The sequence below is a fragment of the Silene latifolia genome, chromosome Y, assembly GCF_048544455.1.
Source record: "Silene latifolia isolate original U9 population chromosome Y, ASM4854445v1, whole genome shotgun sequence".
In the NCBI taxonomy this organism is placed as follows: Eukaryota; Viridiplantae; Streptophyta; class Magnoliopsida; order Caryophyllales; family Caryophyllaceae; genus Silene; species Silene latifolia.
The window spans coordinates 202,552,472-202,570,735 of NC_133538.1; the positions used below are offsets into that span (position 1 = coordinate 202,552,472).

The 18,264-nt window shown below is 35.9% G+C and overlaps 1 protein-coding gene across 1 annotated transcript; it reads right to left on the reverse strand.

Moving 5' to 3' along the window:
• Window positions 1–828: 828 nt before the first annotated feature.
• On the reverse strand, window positions 829–17,659 carry LOC141633291 (protein transport protein SEC23 D-like). The gene is made up of 14 exons (XM_074445787.1): window positions 17,124–17,659; window positions 16,363–16,428; window positions 15,405–15,458; window positions 15,159–15,331; window positions 14,829–15,015; window positions 14,568–14,713; window positions 14,340–14,494; window positions 14,151–14,232; window positions 13,931–14,046; window positions 11,184–11,282; window positions 9,245–9,368; window positions 8,854–9,134; window positions 7,933–8,144; window positions 829–1,424 (listed from the first exon to the last, which is right to left on the reverse strand). The coding sequence occupies exons 1-14, from the start codon at window positions 17,449–17,451 to the stop codon at window positions 1,192–1,194; spliced, it is 2,256 nt and encodes a 751-aa protein (XP_074301888.1). The 5' UTR covers window positions 17,452–17,659; the 3' UTR covers window positions 829–1,191.
• Window positions 17,660–18,264: the final 605 nt, after the last annotated feature.

Sequence of the window (18,264 nt, forward strand, 5' to 3'; positions counted from 1 at the left end):
TAACTATGTCACTTTATGTTATACTACTGAATGACAAAAATTTTATGCTAAAAGCACTAATAATTCATCAGTGGTCAACTGCACCAACCACGAATTTTTTTTCCATCAATGATTCAACATAGTTGGACTTTTTTATCAACTTAAGAATATACTCCCTCTCATTCACTATAATGTTCCCTCTTTCCAGAAACAGATTATTCAAGTAATGTTCCCCCTTTTTTTTTTTTTTGTAACTTTTACTCTTATTTTATTCATCCTCATGTCCTATCACCAAACCCCACCCAATAACTCTTTTACTCTTATTTTATTACTTTCTTTAATGTTTTGGCCCCACAATTCTTTATTTAACTTTTAATTATTCATCCCTCTCTCCTATCACCAAACCCCACCCAACCCTTTCCTCATTTTTATATAGTTTTCCTAAAGTATTGTGCCTATATGATATGTGAACATTATAGTGAATGAGAGGGACTATTTTACAGATAATCCTAATAGGTGCCCCGTGCAACGCACGGGCTTTCCAACTAGTTTACTCTAAAATAAAATATATGTTGACACTTGTTGATAACCCAACCGGCCAACCCAATGATGACCTGGCATGAACTATAACCGACTTGGACCCGACACAATGCGGACACAAAATGACCCTAATCGCTTTGACTCGACCCATAACCGACAAAAGTGACCCGGTTGTCACCTCTACAGAATATCAATAGAGTAACCTGTTAATTATCCTCCCTTGCCTGTATAAATGTCGACAACTTTGGAGAATTCAAGCATTATCATCGCTAAAGTTAATGCCATGTGACTTCGTAATAACTTAGATGAGAAATGTAAAACAATAGAAGTAAAACAATTGTAAAATTTTAAACATAATACAATCGTCAAAATACAAGTCGATGTAAACCTCATTTCCAAAAATTCAAATCAAATACACTTCTTTAATTCATTCATTAAACTGGTCTCGTCTAAACTCATAATCTGAGGTGTTCTACAATGTTCTTTCACTATTAACTCTTCCAATATCGGCACAAATCCCCCACAAAATGATCATTCACCGACTTCAAGTCTTGGACTCTAAGCTTCCAACTCAACGACTTTTATGGTACAAGTATCACCCCCCAAGTCTTGGGAAAGAATTCAAGGGTATAATTCTGCTGCTCTCTCTTTACTAAACCTAAAGTGCCAGTCCTACCGCTTATCTTGTTCCAACTCGTTTATATAGTCCCAAACGCTACGATTTATATCTTCTAAAAATGAAACAAATCCCATGACACTAGTGAAGCCACTACCTTCGACATCCTGTTCCTCGATGAGAGAGTTCTCAAATGCTGTGGTGTCATCCTGCCCTTCTCGTATGAATAAGAGTTTCGGGGTGAGACTTCTTGCTTGTTTCAATTTGTTAATAGTTGTCCTTAATAAGCCTGAAAAACATGGATTATAGATTGTTGGTAATTTAAGTGTAATTACCGGTTCATTTTAGCGTATTCGGGTTTGGTTCGTAGATGGGTAAGTCCGTTATAATATAATGTAAGTTCGGGTAGTACGGAGTGTACACTTGCATAATTATTTACGAATTTACGGTATAGTTTTCGTTTAAACGACTATGACAGAGGGGTTCGGGGGCAACGCCCTCGAAAATTTTGGCGCAAATTTAATTACCCAACAGTAATTAAATATGACGGAAATTTATGAAGAGTCGCAACTCTTGAGAAACAAGGGAAAGTTCCATGTTACCCTCTTTTCACTTCTATATAAATAGAAGTGAGATTAAAAGATAAAGACACAGAAAAACAAGATCTTCTACTGCATCAAAGAACATATAACATTCTACACAAAATACTTCTATATTACTTCTCTGATTCTTGTGCCAGATAACAAAGGACACCGTCTTATCTCAATAGAAAATTCGGTATAACCCTGGCACTAAGAATTATTCTATTAGAAAAGCGAAATCGATTCGGTGTGGTTAATTATTGTCAATCCTTATTCGTGCATGCACAAATATCTAACAATCTAATAGAATAATTTCGAAATCTGTCAAGATGACGAATGTCAAGGAATGACAATGAAGGATTCTTAAGAGTATTTACGTTTGTGACAATGTTCATACCCTTCTGTGAATGGACGACACGACACTGATTATGGGTTCAACCTTCAAATGTTTGTTGCTATTTGCATGGGTCTGTACAAAATTTTGGGCGGTTATTTACCTAATTGCCAAGAATGGTTTGGCTGATCAACATTGCAAATACCATGACAGATAAGTAATCATTATATTATGATCTTTAATGCTTTTATATGATGAGTGGTCTTATATATGTTAAATGCATAATGTTAATACCATGTATGGGTGGTTATCTTTATGAGTTTAATAATGAACTTTGTTGTTTTATACCCGTATTAAATAACCCAAGTTATTGAGTAAGAGTATGGAATACCATGATTAATGCACGATTAATGATGGGCTTGTTTCTTTGATGATGATTGCTGCGGTATAAAAGAGGACGTCAAATCTGGTTGTGATGCAATATCATGTACGAAGTATGTTGTTTGATGCATGAAGTTGTTATTTGCTTATTTGGCAAGTATGTAAATGAAAATCATCACCACTAAATTACAGTCTTGATACATGTACGTATTTGATAAGTTGGTGTTCATGACAATAATTAGTTTTTACTGTTAGTAATGGCATTATATTAGATGTATAAGTGCAGTTTGTCAGACACCATGGGTAATCATCATGTGGCTATTTTATGATATTGTCTTATTATTAACTTTAGGGTTTTTTGATAACTGCTACCACAGGTAAACCACTTTTTGAGAACTGCTACCAAGGTAAAAAAAGTTTGAAAACTGCTACCATAATCTTTGGTTCGGTTAAAAATCAGTACCAATTAATCCCGAAGCACATTTTTTCATTTGAAAAGACTAAAATGCCCCTTCTTTAACCTTCCCCCTTTCTTACGCAGTCATAAAACACATTTAATCTAACATTACAACTTAACACTCATACTCACTCTATCAAATTCACCTTCATCACTCAATTTTTTCCATCTTCATCCCTCAAACTCAATCAAATTAATCAACTCATTTGAAGAATTTAATCTAACAAAATTCACCTTCATCACTTACCTTGATTTACCTGGAAAAGCCCTTTGTCGGCATTTTTAACTCATTGTAAGGTTTGCTATACATCCTTATTTACTCTTTATTCTTAATTTACCTTTAATTTAGTAGTAGAAAATTAAGAAAGTTCATTGATTTCCTAAGCATGGCAGTGCCTTCCTCAAACTTCTGATTTTGTTCCAAGTGTGCATTCTCGCACTTAATCATCATAAACTTACAATCTAGTACTTTACCTTCTTCTCCAACATCAAATAATTAATTGTATTTCTTTGTCACTCTATTTGAAGAGTTGAATTTGGTTTTGAAAACTTGCAATTAATAAACCTTCTCCTAGGATTCTCTTGTGTCCATGACTTCAATAAAGCTACTGGAACGCCGCATCCACGCTAAATCCCCCTGTAATTGGACCCAAAATAGGAACCCGAAGACATTGTTGCACGATTCAAATAACCAAAACCCAGATTTCACAACCCTAATTTGAAAACAAATGAGAGATTTAACATAAATTAATGGATTAGAAGGAGAGACAATGAATGAATTGAAGGCAATGTTACCTGACATGATAGACTCAAAGAGAAAGAATGAATGAATAGATTCAAATAGAGAGAATGAATGAAGAGATTTGAAGAGAGATTAATGGAGTAGAAGAGTGTAAGAAATTAGGATGAGAGTAATATTATAAAGATGGGGAAGGGTAAAATGGGAATAGAGATAATGACTTAATCTAAGGATTTAAAATGAATGGCTGAGATTCATTTTAATTGAGCTTTGGGGTTAATTGGTACTGATTTTTAACCTAACCAAGGATTATGGCAGCAGTTTTTAAACTTTTTTTACCTTGGTAGTAGTTCTAAAAAAGTGGTTTACCTGTGGTAGCAATTATCAAAAAACCCTTAACTTTATCATGATGGTCATGATTAATGCAATATGATAAGAGTATGATCATGCCTGAATTTTATTATACTTTCGGTACTTGTCTATTAATTTTGGAGAATTATCTATGACGATAATGACGGCTGTATTCTCATGGCTCCACTCCAATCATGATTTAAATTGGAGTGTTCATGTGGTCTTTAATAGATGTGCTACTGATGATCGGTAATATATTCATTCATATTGATGTTTACTTGTAGTGTTTTCACTATGCTTGTTTGCTAGTAATTATGCTAGTACTGTTTTCATAAATTTTATTATATGGTGTTATATAATGTATGAAAATGAGTCCTATAGAGTGGGAATTAGTGTATTATGTATGTTCTGATCTCTTGAATGTAATACACGGAAATGTGGATATTGGACGGTAACATATGGGTATACATATGTGGCTTGATAGCATGTTGTATCGATATTGGGCGGTACCAAGGACTCGTAAAGGGTACCTTAAGTAGCCTAATTTTCAAGGAGGAGATGAAACTCGCCTATATAGGACATAAAATTTTGAAGTTGTGTTAAATCTCACATTGATTATTTATGTGAAATGAACATGTAAAGAAATATTTATGAAAATATGATGTTTTGTTCAATGGATATTTGATCGGTTATTTAGGTGATGTTTGGCCAAGTTTACCTAAAAGAGTTTTTACTTTTTAAAATGAGTTTTTCCACAAACTACTTCTTGAAAAAGTTGTGACTGTTTGGCTTAACTTTTGTAAAAGTACTTTTTCCAAATTTGATGTGTTTGGCCTAATTGCCTTTATTCGACTTTTTTGATTTTTTTGTTTACTATATAATTTGGGCCTGCATTATACTTGTCAAACTTTTCACCTTTAAGCGTATTTTTTCTAATAAAAATTATGTAATGTCATAGTTATAACCGCAATTTTATATTGTTTAATACTCATAATCATGATATTCATAACCGATGTTATCTCCTCGATTAGAAAGTTGCAATATCAACTTATTATGTTGCAAGATGATGAAACTCATCACATACAAATATAATAGTCAAACTATAAACAAAAGCATTAAGCATTTATATTGGTGGGCAATTTAACTACAAAACAATTACTACGTACTTAGCCAAAGAAAAAATAATTATAAAATAAGACCGTCTTATAGTTTTATACTATGAGATATTACTTTTATAAGTCAAACATTCAATTTTTACATATAAAGGATCGTCTCACACTGAAAGGCGGTCTTATACATTATTAAAAGGGTCGTCTCATACTCTTTTCATCTCAAATCGTAAATTATTTTTCCTTTTTATATAATTAATATTGAGCTTATGTTTAAAAAATACCATAAACCCAAAGTCCCAAATCATAAGCAATATACGGAGTAAATATATAGCAATAATCAATATCCACATGACTTAAAGAACTTACCATTAGAAGCAAATAGGTTAAAAAAAAAAAAGGCAATAATAGGGTGAAAAATATTATAATTATAGACTACAAAAAATAAAAAACCAAAACAATTGTCCATCTAGTAGAGATTGTGAGAAGTAGAAGTAGAAGTAGGTATTTGCAACTTCTGCTTTTAGTGGCTTTTTTATAAGTTTTAACTTTTCAAAAGTTATTTTACACCCATCTAATTTATAGTGTTTGGCCTAGTTTCTATTTTGTCAGTTGTAAAAGCACTTGTAAATCTTGGCCAAACAGCACCTTAGTGTGCTAACTGTTTTGTAATGATTGTTTTAACATGTCAATAACTTGTGTAAAGCTTTTAAAGTTTGATTATTTAATTGTTTTTACCATATAATCTCGGGAATGATGGTTTGTGATAACCATGGTGAGATTATGGAGTCATGGTGGTTTAACCATGTTAGAAGTACATCAATAACATTGAATGTATAGTTATTTGACGAATCCGGTAAAGGAGTAGTCATTTGTTGTAAGATTATTGACAAGTTGGTCTTTGGCAATAGACCAAAGATAATTTACCTTGTAAAAGGTGATTCTGTCATCATGTTCTTCTATGAAGGACATGGGGGAGGTAATATGATCCTTGGTATTAGGATCAAGTGTGAGAATATGATTATTATTCTCCGATTAATACTCAGAAGATTGAGTATGACGGTTTTATCCAATAGTGAAAGTAGAGTCATGGTTCGGGTTTTCACAAGGGCTTAATTATTGTGGTTTGACAAGTTAAGTAAGTATACTAGTATAGCTAGTACTCATCTTTGGCAAGGGATTAAGCAAGTGTGACAATGTATAAAGTAAACCATGAATTATGGTTTGTCCTATGTCATTTTCCTTCAATTTTAGAGGGATAGTATTTTGCAAATTAAAGTAACAAATGTAGAAGGTGATTTTCTACTAGTGGTAGTGTATTTTACTTGGGAAAGTACCATGAGTATATGGATTTCCAAGACCGAATTTGCATTATGAGTTTTACATTGGAGTTAGTATGCGCATAGCCGGTTAAGCCTAAATAGCTAAGGAAATTAATCTACGGTATTACTTAAAGTATTAGACCAATTTCATCCTTGATTTTTGATAGTGAATAACGGTGCACCAAGGTGTTTGCTATAACACGGTTTATGGACTATCATAAATGAGGATGATCTTGGTTGTCTTTTGTGAGATCTCATTTTTTAGTTGATCACTTTGCATAAAGGATCAATTAGGGACTTGGTTATAAAGTCGGTTGACGGGATGAGACTAAAACTCATATAAGATCCTTAGCGATAGGATACCCAATTCCCCTCTAATACAATGTTAGAGGCTGAATTCAATGTGGAAGGCCTATTGTTAAGAGATTGAAGATATCCCGAGGTGTGTGCTTAGACTTGCATGTTGTAAGGCTGATCTTTTGAAAAAGTGTGTTTGCAAGGATACGATGAAAAGAATCAACCTATATGAACATGAAGTACAGCCGCTTCAAAAGAGTTTGGGTTTGACTCCTGATATGTTCATGAATAGATATGGGACACTAGGCTTGTAATTAAGTGTCGGTTTATGTAATTTTTAGAAGTAAATTAGTTTATGTGTGAGTTATCTTCATGTATTCAAAATAGGTAGAAAGGGTTCAATGCTTAGTCACACCCCGATACTCGAATATTTGGAATGTGTAATTTCACTAAGTGGAAATTCAATCTTCGTGACATTTTCATTTATGCATAAATTGGTATGTTTGTTAACTTATTTAAAATCTTGAATTACGCTTAAATGGGGGAGGAATGTTGGTAATTTAAGTGTAATTACCGGTTCATTTTAGCGTATTCGGGTTTGGTGCGTAGATGGGTAAGTCCGTTATAATATAATGTAAGTTCGGGTAGTACGGAGTGTACACTTGCATAATTATTTACGAATTTACGGTATAGTTTCCGTTTTAACGACTATGACAAAGGGGTTCGGGGGCAACGCCCTCGAAAACTTTGGCGCAAATTTAATTACGCAACAGTAATTAAATATGACGGAAATTTATGAAGAGTCGCAACTCTTGAGAAACAAGGGAAAGTTCCCTCTTACCCTCTTTTCACTTCTATATAAATAGAAGTGAGATTAGAAGATAAAGACACAGAAAAACAAGATCTTCTACTGCATCAAAGAACATATAACATTCTACACAAAATACTTCTATATTACTTCTCTGATTCTTGTGCCAGATGATGGAGGACACCGTCTTATCTCAATAGAAAATTCGGTATAACCCTGACACTAATATAGGGTCGAATTATTCTATTAGGAAAGCGAAGTCGATTCGGTGTGGTTAATTATTGTCAATCCTTATTCGTGCATACACAAATATCTAACAGAGATGATCAGAGATTTATTTAGTTTTTTTTTTGTTGAAAGAAGGGTACTGAGTACTGACAGTATAATTCAAAAGCCAAGATATATTTTAGGGACTTACAATCATGGGGAGGCGGGAAGGGCAGTGAAGGGTCAGCTGTTGAGTAAAACACTATAAGAGTAGTAAATGCATCCAAGAGAAATATCGGACTGCCACTAGTGATCAGAGCAGCACGACTTAGAGAATGGCGAGGATATGCTTGTTTCTCGGGAGTTGTATACGATGTCAATACAGGGTATACAGCTCGATGAAGAGAACTTGGCTCCAACGCACTGCATAACATTCACACAGATAAAAGGCAAAAAAGATGAGATGAAGTTGCCAAAGGTAGACAACTGAACAATAGAATCCACTATTCTCATGAGGCTTGCAGCGTAATGGGATAGTTATTCCTTAATTTGGTTAAATGGGTTGATCTCACATCAAATTAATGAGATCATCACTCAAAAGACCAAATGATACAGAGTAGATACAGTTGTGATAGTCGTCAACACTAGCCAAGCTACTCAAGAATATACACTTTCAATACCTACGGACCAGCATTCACACGACTGTCATTGCCATCGGGAATCCAACAAGGGTACAACAACAACATCAGAGCCTTAGTCCAAAATGATTTGGAGTCGGCTGAAATGAATCATCATCTGAAACGGTCTAGGGTCTGTGGTCAAATACCAGGCTGAAGCGCTGAAGACATCCAGTGTATGCTTAAGTCCAATAAACCTATTTGAACTGTTCCTAGTATTGGTGGCTCACAGCCTCACAGTAACAGTGAGACGGCTGCACTTAAGCTTGTTTTTTATTTAAGGAAACTGGGAAGCCGACCATTCACTTGGCCTTGAGTTTGGCAAATCCATCCATGCTACCAGTGAAATGATTTGCATTTAGCATTATTTACTTAGACACCAGTACACCACAATTAACATGTAGAAACACAATATGGATAATTTGAAGGCAGAAAACAAATAAAAACCAATATACCTGAAGAGACATTGCATGAATATACGGTAATCTGGATGAACTCCCTCCTCATGCAGACGAAGAAGGGGGCTTCTAAGGAGGGCAAATATCAGCCGAGGTAGAGGTTGTAATTGGGGGCATTGGGCAAATGCAACATCAATTTGTTGCCCAGCGCCAGAATTTGCAGTCCCATACTGAATAATTTTAAGGGCATTATTGTACTGAGCTGTAAGAATAACTAGCCAGTCATGCAGTAGCAACCTCCCCTCTCGAACTCCTTGCTCCAAAGAAGCTGTAATGACCTAGATAGAACAAGTATAAAGAATGAGACGCTAGAATTAATTGACCAAAAACAACGTACTTCGCGAATCTAAAGACAGGAATAAAGATACAAAAAAGCACCATAAGGTACCTTGTGGACCAGAATTGAAAGAACCACTTCAGAATCAACACTGTCATAAAGCTCGTTAATGTTACGAGCAGTTCCATACTGCAAGGTCCTTATTCTCAGCCTCCCTTTAATTGAAAATTTGGGTCTGCAGACAAACAGTCACAGCAACATTTGCAAGAGTAACAATATTTCAAGAAAGTACAAATGGATACAGATTAAAGGTGTCTCAAAAGAATCACTATCCTACAAAGGGAGAACATAGGTAGCAGACAGATTTATTAAAATAAGGAAAAATGACAAATTACTACCTATTATAGTCAGGAATTTTCAAAATACCACATAATATACTTAATTATTCATAATACTACCAAATAGTTACAACTTTTCTCAAATTGCTACCTAATAAGCTAAAATAGGTCATAATTGAGGTTAAATCATCAAAAAATCAGAAATTAATGTGATATATCCATTATGCCCATCTTTACCCACTTAAACTCACCACCATCTTCTACACCTATACTAGCACCACCAAAAATCAGCCACCGCCATCACCACCACAACATGATCACCTTAGCCCCACCATTTTCGATGTTCATCCCCAACACCTACACCAAACCTTGCCTTCGTTATCACCCCCAATCTAGCCACGCGCACAATCTAACACCTCCTCTATCCTAATCCAACCACCCCCTACACCGCCGCTGCCTTAGAGTCACCAAAACCCCATCTTTAATTATCCCAAAATCACCCTGTTAAAACCACCACCACTGCTGCATCGCACCCAAGTGCCACACAAAAGAAACCCTACATCTGAGGTGATTGGGTATGGTAACAATGGTAGGAGGCAGCTGGGTATGGTGGTATACTGGTATGTGATGTGAGGATGGTGACATGGAGTGGGATGGTGTTGGGTGTTAGAGGAGGTGGATGTTGGTGGTGAATGTTGGGGGGCGATGGTTGGTGGACGTTGATAGTGGTGGTGGGTAGATGTCTAGATGAACATGATGAAAAAGAAAGGATTGAAAGAGGAGCTATGATTATTAATAAGGGTATAATGGGGTAGATATTTAGAATTGAATTAATAGAGGAGAAATTAATGAAAATCATCTTATAATGGTTAATTAAGACCTAATTTAGGTTATTAGGTATCAATTTGGGAAGAGTTGTAACTATATAAGTAGTACTTTGAAGAAAACAACATAATATGTAGTATTTTGAAAAATCTTAACTATAATGGGTAGTAGTATGCAAATCGGCCAAATAATAATATTAAGAACGCTAGTGCCATAAATGAGCCAGAAACTTATCGCGTAAAGCAAACCAAGAACAGTAGAATTAATGCGTACGTATCACAAAAATTACAAATGATCTCTTCTATGGCGGCCACGAAAGCAACGTAAGTCTAAAATCCCTGACGACCAGAACAATCTAGGAATCATTCCATCTCCTTTCACTAATATAAGCAAATAGAATGTCAATGGTGCATATTTTTTTGTTTCAAGCATACAAATTTTCACAAAAAAAAAGAGAAGTCGATAAATTTATCAAATCGTGGAAGCTTGAGGAATAAAGATCTTTATTCATCCATATAAAATGAAGAAATGAAAGACTACTGGAAAACTGTCCCCATACAAAAATAATATTTTGCGCGTTATCATATTAAAAAGTATAATGCATTCCTAACAAAAGGAAGACGACAGTACAGCAAATCAATAAAGAGTTCATGGAAAATTGAACAGGGGAATTCCATGTTATTTTCTCTATTGCTAGAGTTTATTCAACATACCCTTCAGTCGGGGAAGATCTAAGTTAATAATGAAAGAAAATTATAAAACCTCCAGGACGCGACAAAAATATACATACAAATAATCACGATAACAGACAGCATTATTGCACATCAGTACAGAGAATTGAAGTAAAACGCTTGGCAAAAGACAGCTGCTATAGGCAGTAAACATACCTACTTGCAGGGCTCAATCCTGAACTTGACAGCTCCTCGGGTGGTACCACCACACTGTACTGGAAAGCTATTTGCAGCATAGGAGGTTCTGAAGCATGCCTGTCAAAGCGAAAGGAACAGACCATATAAGACGCGATTGCACAATTGATCAAACAAAAACCGATCATTTGCCTTAAGGATGCAACAACAACAACATCACAGCCTTAATCCCAAAATGATTTGGGGTCGGCTGACATGAATCATCCTTTAGAACCTTACATGGGTGAACGCACACCTCAAAATGCGAATAGAAAAGGGAAAATGAAAAACAAAGGGAGAACGAAAATGTAATGCAAAGTCAAGTTAAACTTATAGGTTTAAAAATCGAATTCCGGATTTCTTTTATAAAAACTTAATGTTTAAATCGAGAGAAGAGATTAAAACGATTTTGAAAACCGAAATATAATTAAACGCACACCTCAAAATGCGAATAGAAAAGGGAAAATGAAAAACAAAGGGAGAACGAAAATGTAATGCAAAGTCAAGTTAAACTTATAGGTTTAAAAATCGAATTCCGGATTTCTTTTATAAAAACTTAATGTTTAAATCGAGAGAAGAGATTAAAACGATTTTGAAAACCGAAATATATAATTAAGAATCCAGAATGCCTTAAAAGTAAACCAAGTAAAATATATAAGAAAGTGGTTGGTAAAAAAGTGTAATAAAGGAGAGAAGAAAAATAATTTAATTTTTTTTAAATTAAATAAAAACACTAAATATGTCAGAAAAACAACAAATACTAAAAATCCACATGTATCCTTTCCCTCCATTGTGCCCTCTCCGTCACCATACTCTCCTCAAGCCCCAGAAATCTCATATCGTGCTCTATCACTCTCAACCATGTCTGTCTCGGTCTTCCTCTACCTCTAGGAACCTTTTCTGTTCTCCAAGTCTCCAGCCTCCTAACTGGTGCGTCCATAAGTCTCCTTCTCACATGGCCAAACCATCTTAGTCGTTTTTCCATCATCTTGTCCTCTATTGGCGCCACTTTTACCTTTTCCCTAATCACCTCATTCCTTAATCGATCTTTCCTTGTATGTCCGCACATCCACCTTAACATACGCAACTCCGCCACACTCATCTTTTGAATGTGACAATGTTTCACGGCCCAACACTCGGAACCGTAAAGTAAGGCAGGCCTGATTGCCGTGCGATAAAATTTTCGCTTTAATCTTTGGGGCATATCTTTATCGCATAAAAACCCTGAAGCACTCTTCCATTTCAATCATCCCGCTTTAATTCTGTGAGCCACATCTCCGTCTAACTCCCCATCTTTTTGAATAATAGATCCTAGATATCTGAAGAAATCTGACCCCTCAACCACATTCCCATCGAAAATAATACTCCCCGCATCTGTCGATCTCAACCCCGCCACCTTAGTGAACTGACATCTCAAATACTTAGTCTTACTCCTGCACAGCCCACGAGTCTCCAAAGTCTGCCTCCACAATTCCAACTTTCTCTGCACCCCCTCTTTCGTCTCATCAATCAACACAATATCATCAGCAAACATCATACACCAATGGATGTCGTCCTGAATATCCCTTGTCAACTCATCCATAAAAAGGAGTGAATGCAGAACCTTGATGCACCCCGATAGTAATGGAAAATTCTTCCGTTCTCCCAACATTAGTGCTAACACTTGCACTAGCCCCCTCATACATGTCCTTTATGAGGTCAATATATTTTTGAGACACACCCTTTCTCGCCAAAGCCCACCAAAGTACTTCTCTTGGTACCCTATCATATGCCTTTTCCAAGTCAATAAAAACCATATGCAAGTCCTTGTCCCGATGAAGTTCCATCAACTGTCTCATGATAAAAATCGCATCCATAGTCGATCTCCCGGGCATAAATCCAAATTGGTTATCCGAAATGTCTACACATCTCCTAAGCCTTTGCTCGATTATTCACTCCCATAACTTCATCGTATGACTCATAAGTTTAATTCCCCGATAGTTGGAACACTCTTGAACATCACCTTTGTTCTTGTACAAAGGGACAAGAGTGCTTCTCCTCCAAGCTGATGGCATCTTGTTGCTCCTCCAAATCTTGTTGAAGAGCATGGTTACACATTCGATCCCTTTCTCCCCGAAGCACCTCCAAACTTCTAAGGGTATACCATCCGGTCCCTCTGCTTTCTTTGACCTCATCTTCCTTAACGCCTTTCTAACTTCACTCTTTTGTATTCTACGCACAAATTCCCGATTTGCCTTAAGGATGCGGGGGAAAAAAACTGAAATACTCATAAAAGCTCAAGGCAATTTGATATCCTATAGTCTCATGTGAACATATGATAAAAACATTAATGGTCAACTAATAAAACAACAAAGCACTAGTCCAAACGGTTTAGGGTCAGCTGTCAGCTAACATGGAATGGAGCCGTCTGCTAACATGGAGCTGTCAGATTGTCATATGGAATAAACATACAAAAATCTGATGCAAGTAATAATCAGATCACCCTATCCAAATTTTGACGTTTATTAGAATTAACGTACATGGACAACAGGTATATCATCGTCTTTCCCTTCAAGACTCGCTGAATATTTTTGACGCGGCATATGTAGAAGAATTTTTAGGACAAAAATCCAAAGAAGTTAAAACAGTATACACAAAGATATTCTTCAGGCGTAAACCCACATGAGATGAATTCAGTAGCAAAGCAAGACCAACTATCTATCATTACATCTGGCTACAAATTACAGTACCTGGAAAATCCTTCAACTTTGGCAAATTCAAAATCGTAGGCATAGGTCGCATAAGAGTCACAACATATGATGTGCTGAACATTCTCATATTGAGGATCAGGGAAAAAGTGACCATACTGCAAAACGGAACCATTTGAGTATACAACAGTTAGGAGCTCCATATCGACCATATGATAGTTGATTACTCAGATGACTAGAAGAAAACAAAGTAACAACTCACAGAGTGACCAATTCTGAATTCGGAAGATGTTCTCAATCGTAATACACAATTAAAGGCATATGGGCGACTCAACATGCGGTACCTGCAGAATGCAACTAAAGTGACTGGTCGAAAAATACACTCAAGTAGGCTAGTGACATCTATTAAAATAAAACTAAAACTTCCTCGCTAGATAAATTTTCCACTCACATGTCCTGAGGAAGTGTAGAATCATCAGTGCTTTGATAAAAGAACAAGGAACCCCCACTTTCAATGCTAAGAAACTTCAGGGATGCCAAATCTGTGTACTCATTTGTAACAGCAAAAATGTCCACACAAACACCTGCTTGAACGGCGACAGCAGCCTGTGAAAATATACATCAATGCTATTTTCAAGTTGTACATGGATGCAAAGGGTTACACACTGAACAAACTTACCAGATCCTTGTAGAATGAGGTCTGCTCAGGAAGTAGAGCAAGGTCTGCATCCTCTCCTTTACTGGCATATTGCTCCCCGTACCTTCTTGTATCAAGTTGCCCAGCTCCATAATCAGGAGCACCAGATAAGAAAGCAAATACCCTCGCTGTAGTATAATTATAAAGAAATCTGTGAGTCTCTAAAATCCCATAGTCAATCTATGTTTCACTTAGCTTTGAAAGCAGCATGCAATCAGTCACTAAACTATAAAGCATCAATACCTAATGCAAAAGTGGTTCCATATTCTGATCCAAGATAACTAAAAAGAGCTTCCATTGCCGCGCCAAAACCTCTCCCGCCAAGTAATACACCATCTAATGCTTGATCAGCAGCTGCCGATCTCTCCCACGTGGTCATTGGTTTAAGAGTTTCAATGGCAGATGCAATTCGATCCTTACATGTCTCTACCTAGGCAATGACACAAAATCCCATTATGTAAGGTACTCTCAACACAAGGAGCTTACCGACTTAAAACAGGTAAAAAAAAAAAGGTTCTCCTATTGCAATCAACAAAGAAAATAACAATTAAACAAGATTCAATGGTGACATACTGGTGCCAAGAATGAAAACAAAGGTACAGCATCTTCAAGCTCCATTTGAATGGTCCCATCTGATTCAGAAGGTATAAAAACATTCTTTACGACTGGAACAGGCCCTTGCACATCATACAGCCCTAATTTAAGGCTAAAAGTAGCAAGCCCAAATAGTGCTCCCGTTGGAAGTGCTGCAAGGTATATTTAAACCAGATCAGCAAAAATCAAGAGAAAAAAGAAGCACACAATGATTTCCACACTAACCTTCCAAAGCTGCCAATAATGCACTCTTGATAAGATCTATAAACTCTTCAGAAGCTGCAAGAAGAGACTTAGGTCAGTGATCAGTCATAAGAATTTACAAGAAAAACACACAGCACATCCAAATAGCTACATTAGCAACTGTCTAAGGTATGATCATCAAACTCTCCCAGCTAATATAATGATGCTACGATAAATCCAAGGATACTCCATTATTCACAATATCGAGATGTGAGAACAAACAATGTCTCGGCTATATACCTTCAATGTTGATAAATGATAAAGGCAGTATTCCTGATAACTTTACCCAAGGTAAAAGTACAACCCCACCCCCAGTCCCCCAGCCACTGAGCTACTTATTAACCTAGAACTGGGATAGGATAAATGCCAAGAAAGTCAAAAGCCACGACAGCTGAAACCTATGTTACTAGTTACTTTGACATTTTTAATTCAATTGTGTGTCATGTGTCGACAATGCACCTACATTCTTTCAGTCAAGTGCACCATAGATTCAAGACTTCAAGCTCCATCTACAGAAACAGCTATCATATCATTTCTAAGAAAACCATTACATACAGAACAGATAGTCTTTTGATACCCTTCACAATGACAGATCTTCAAGCACTATGATCACAGAATTTGATTACCACTCACTGATAAGGACAACGCACTTAGAACCATACCGTATCGACCTCTTTCTTTCAGTAAAAAAGAAATGTCTGCTATTAATATCTCAAAAAGGTCCAATGCTTTGAAGAGGCACCGGGTAGCAGCCATTCACAGACTATAAAATCAAACAAAAATAACCATACGCTTCCACACAAAACACCTCTCCCGGTTCAGCAAATGATCACTTCACCCAACTAAAGATGCATACATTACAATTCTTCAAGACAACATGATTCAAGCCACGGTAACAAGGCTGAATCACATAAAAAGGGATAAAGAAACCGAAACTTACACGACAAATCCACAGCTGCAACATAGACCGGACGAGCCTGCATTGATTCTCCATCACTTCCTTCCACTAAAATCACCACAATTCAATCAAATAATATTCCATCAGTTATTAGAGTCCATATACTAATTCAACAAAATGTTCAAAACATAAGTCCATATGCACCCACACAAATCACATTTCCTAAATTCTTAAAACAATTTGTCAAAAAACAAGAAATGAAAACGCAAAAAAACAAAAATTCAACAATTCAATACTAAGCTACTTTAAACAAATCAGATTCTCCAATTATTCTCGAGCAATAGGACATTAACATGCAAAACTCTCCAATAATTCACTAAAAATTAGAACAGAAATTCACTCAAACAAATCAGATTTCCCAAAACCTCTCAACCAATCCATCAAAACCACGCAAAAATCGACAAAAAACCTACTAATCAAATCACACAACACAATTCTCCAACAATTCACCAAAATCAAAACCACAAATCTTCGCAACAATTCAAAACTAAGCTCCTTCAAACAATTCAAATCGAACAATTGACCAGAAACATGCAAAACATGAAATCTCCTCCAACAATTCATCAAAACAAAAACACAAATTCACTCAAACAAATCACATTTCCCAAAAACTCTTAACCAATTCATCAAAAACACGCAAAAATCAACAAAAATCTACTGATCAAAACACAAAACACTAAATTCTGCAACAATTCACAAAACCACAAATCCGCGCAACAAAGGATCAAATTCTCGAAACATACAAGGAAGTTCGAGATCGACGAAAGATGAAGACATCTCAGGGCAAGGCTGAGGATGAGAATACTTTGCAATACAATGAGTCGAAAGACCGTTAAGGGTCCCACAAAGGGAACAAGTCCACGCCCATTGATCCAATTCACAGTAAGTATTGAAGTACGCCCAACAATTTTCGCAACGCGGTAATGATTCGCCATCGATTCCAATAGCTGGCGGATTTCCGTTCTCATCTCTGCCGGAAAATGGCGTCAGTGTTACTCCCCATGGTATTCCGGCAGATTCTTGTTCGTCTTGATCGATCGGAAAGCGGTTCGCCGTCGCGCGCACCGCCATGGTAAGGCGACGGAAGGTGAGGTGGAGGGGAGAGATGGGATAACGATTCGAGAGAACCCACGCTTTCTACAAGAAGATATAGTCAAAAATTTGATGAGGAATGAGCAATTCTTATATTCTACACCCATGATACTACCCCACTCCCACTCATCCTCAACTTCCCCCCTTTTTTTTTCTTATTTTCTTTTTTTGCTTTTTTTTTCCTCATAAAATTTTAAAACAAAAAATTAACTTCCACTTTTAAGAAAAAGTTATCACCGTCATATTCAATTTAAGTGTTACGTAGCGTTATATTCACGATATGAAACTACTATATTAATTTAAAGTTTAGTGAATATGACAATATTGTTTAATGAATACGTGCGTTAAAGTGCGATATTCACAATAGGACACTATCGTATTCACTTTCAGTTTTGTGAATATGACGGTATAGTTTGATGAATATGTATTATGTGATGTGATATTCATCCCGTAGTTCTATTATATTCACTTACACTTGAGTGAATATGACATTTATAGTTTAGTGAATATGACTTTATTGGTTCAAATATATTGAACAATAATCATAAACGTTTAATTTCATACCAAAACCGCATAATACAAAATAAGTAAAGGAAAAAAATTATGTGATATAATATGAATATGTCAATTACGTTATGTGAATATGTGAGAAAAAATAAAATAAATAACAAAATATATCAAATATGATCTCTATTTGTAGAGGAATAAAAATTACGAATAAAAATATATTTTTTTATTATTTTCTAATTTATTAAATTTATGATTTATTTATTATAAGAAAAAAAATTAAGA

Excerpts from the sequence above, each read along its gene's own strand:
- LOC141633291 (XM_074445787.1), bottom strand. The coding sequence starts at position 17,451 with ATGGCGGTGCGCGCGACGGCGAACCGCTTTCCGATCGATCAAGACGAA. Across the intron at positions 15,459-16,362 it reads TGCAGCTGTGGATTTGTCGT|CTTCTGAAGAGTTTATAGAT; the intron begins GTAAGTTTCGGT and ends CTCTTCTTGCAG. Across the intron at positions 11,283-13,930 it reads AAAGTTGAAGGATTTTCCAG|GCATGCTTCAGAACCTCCTA; the intron begins GTACTGTAATTT and ends TCGCTTTGACAG.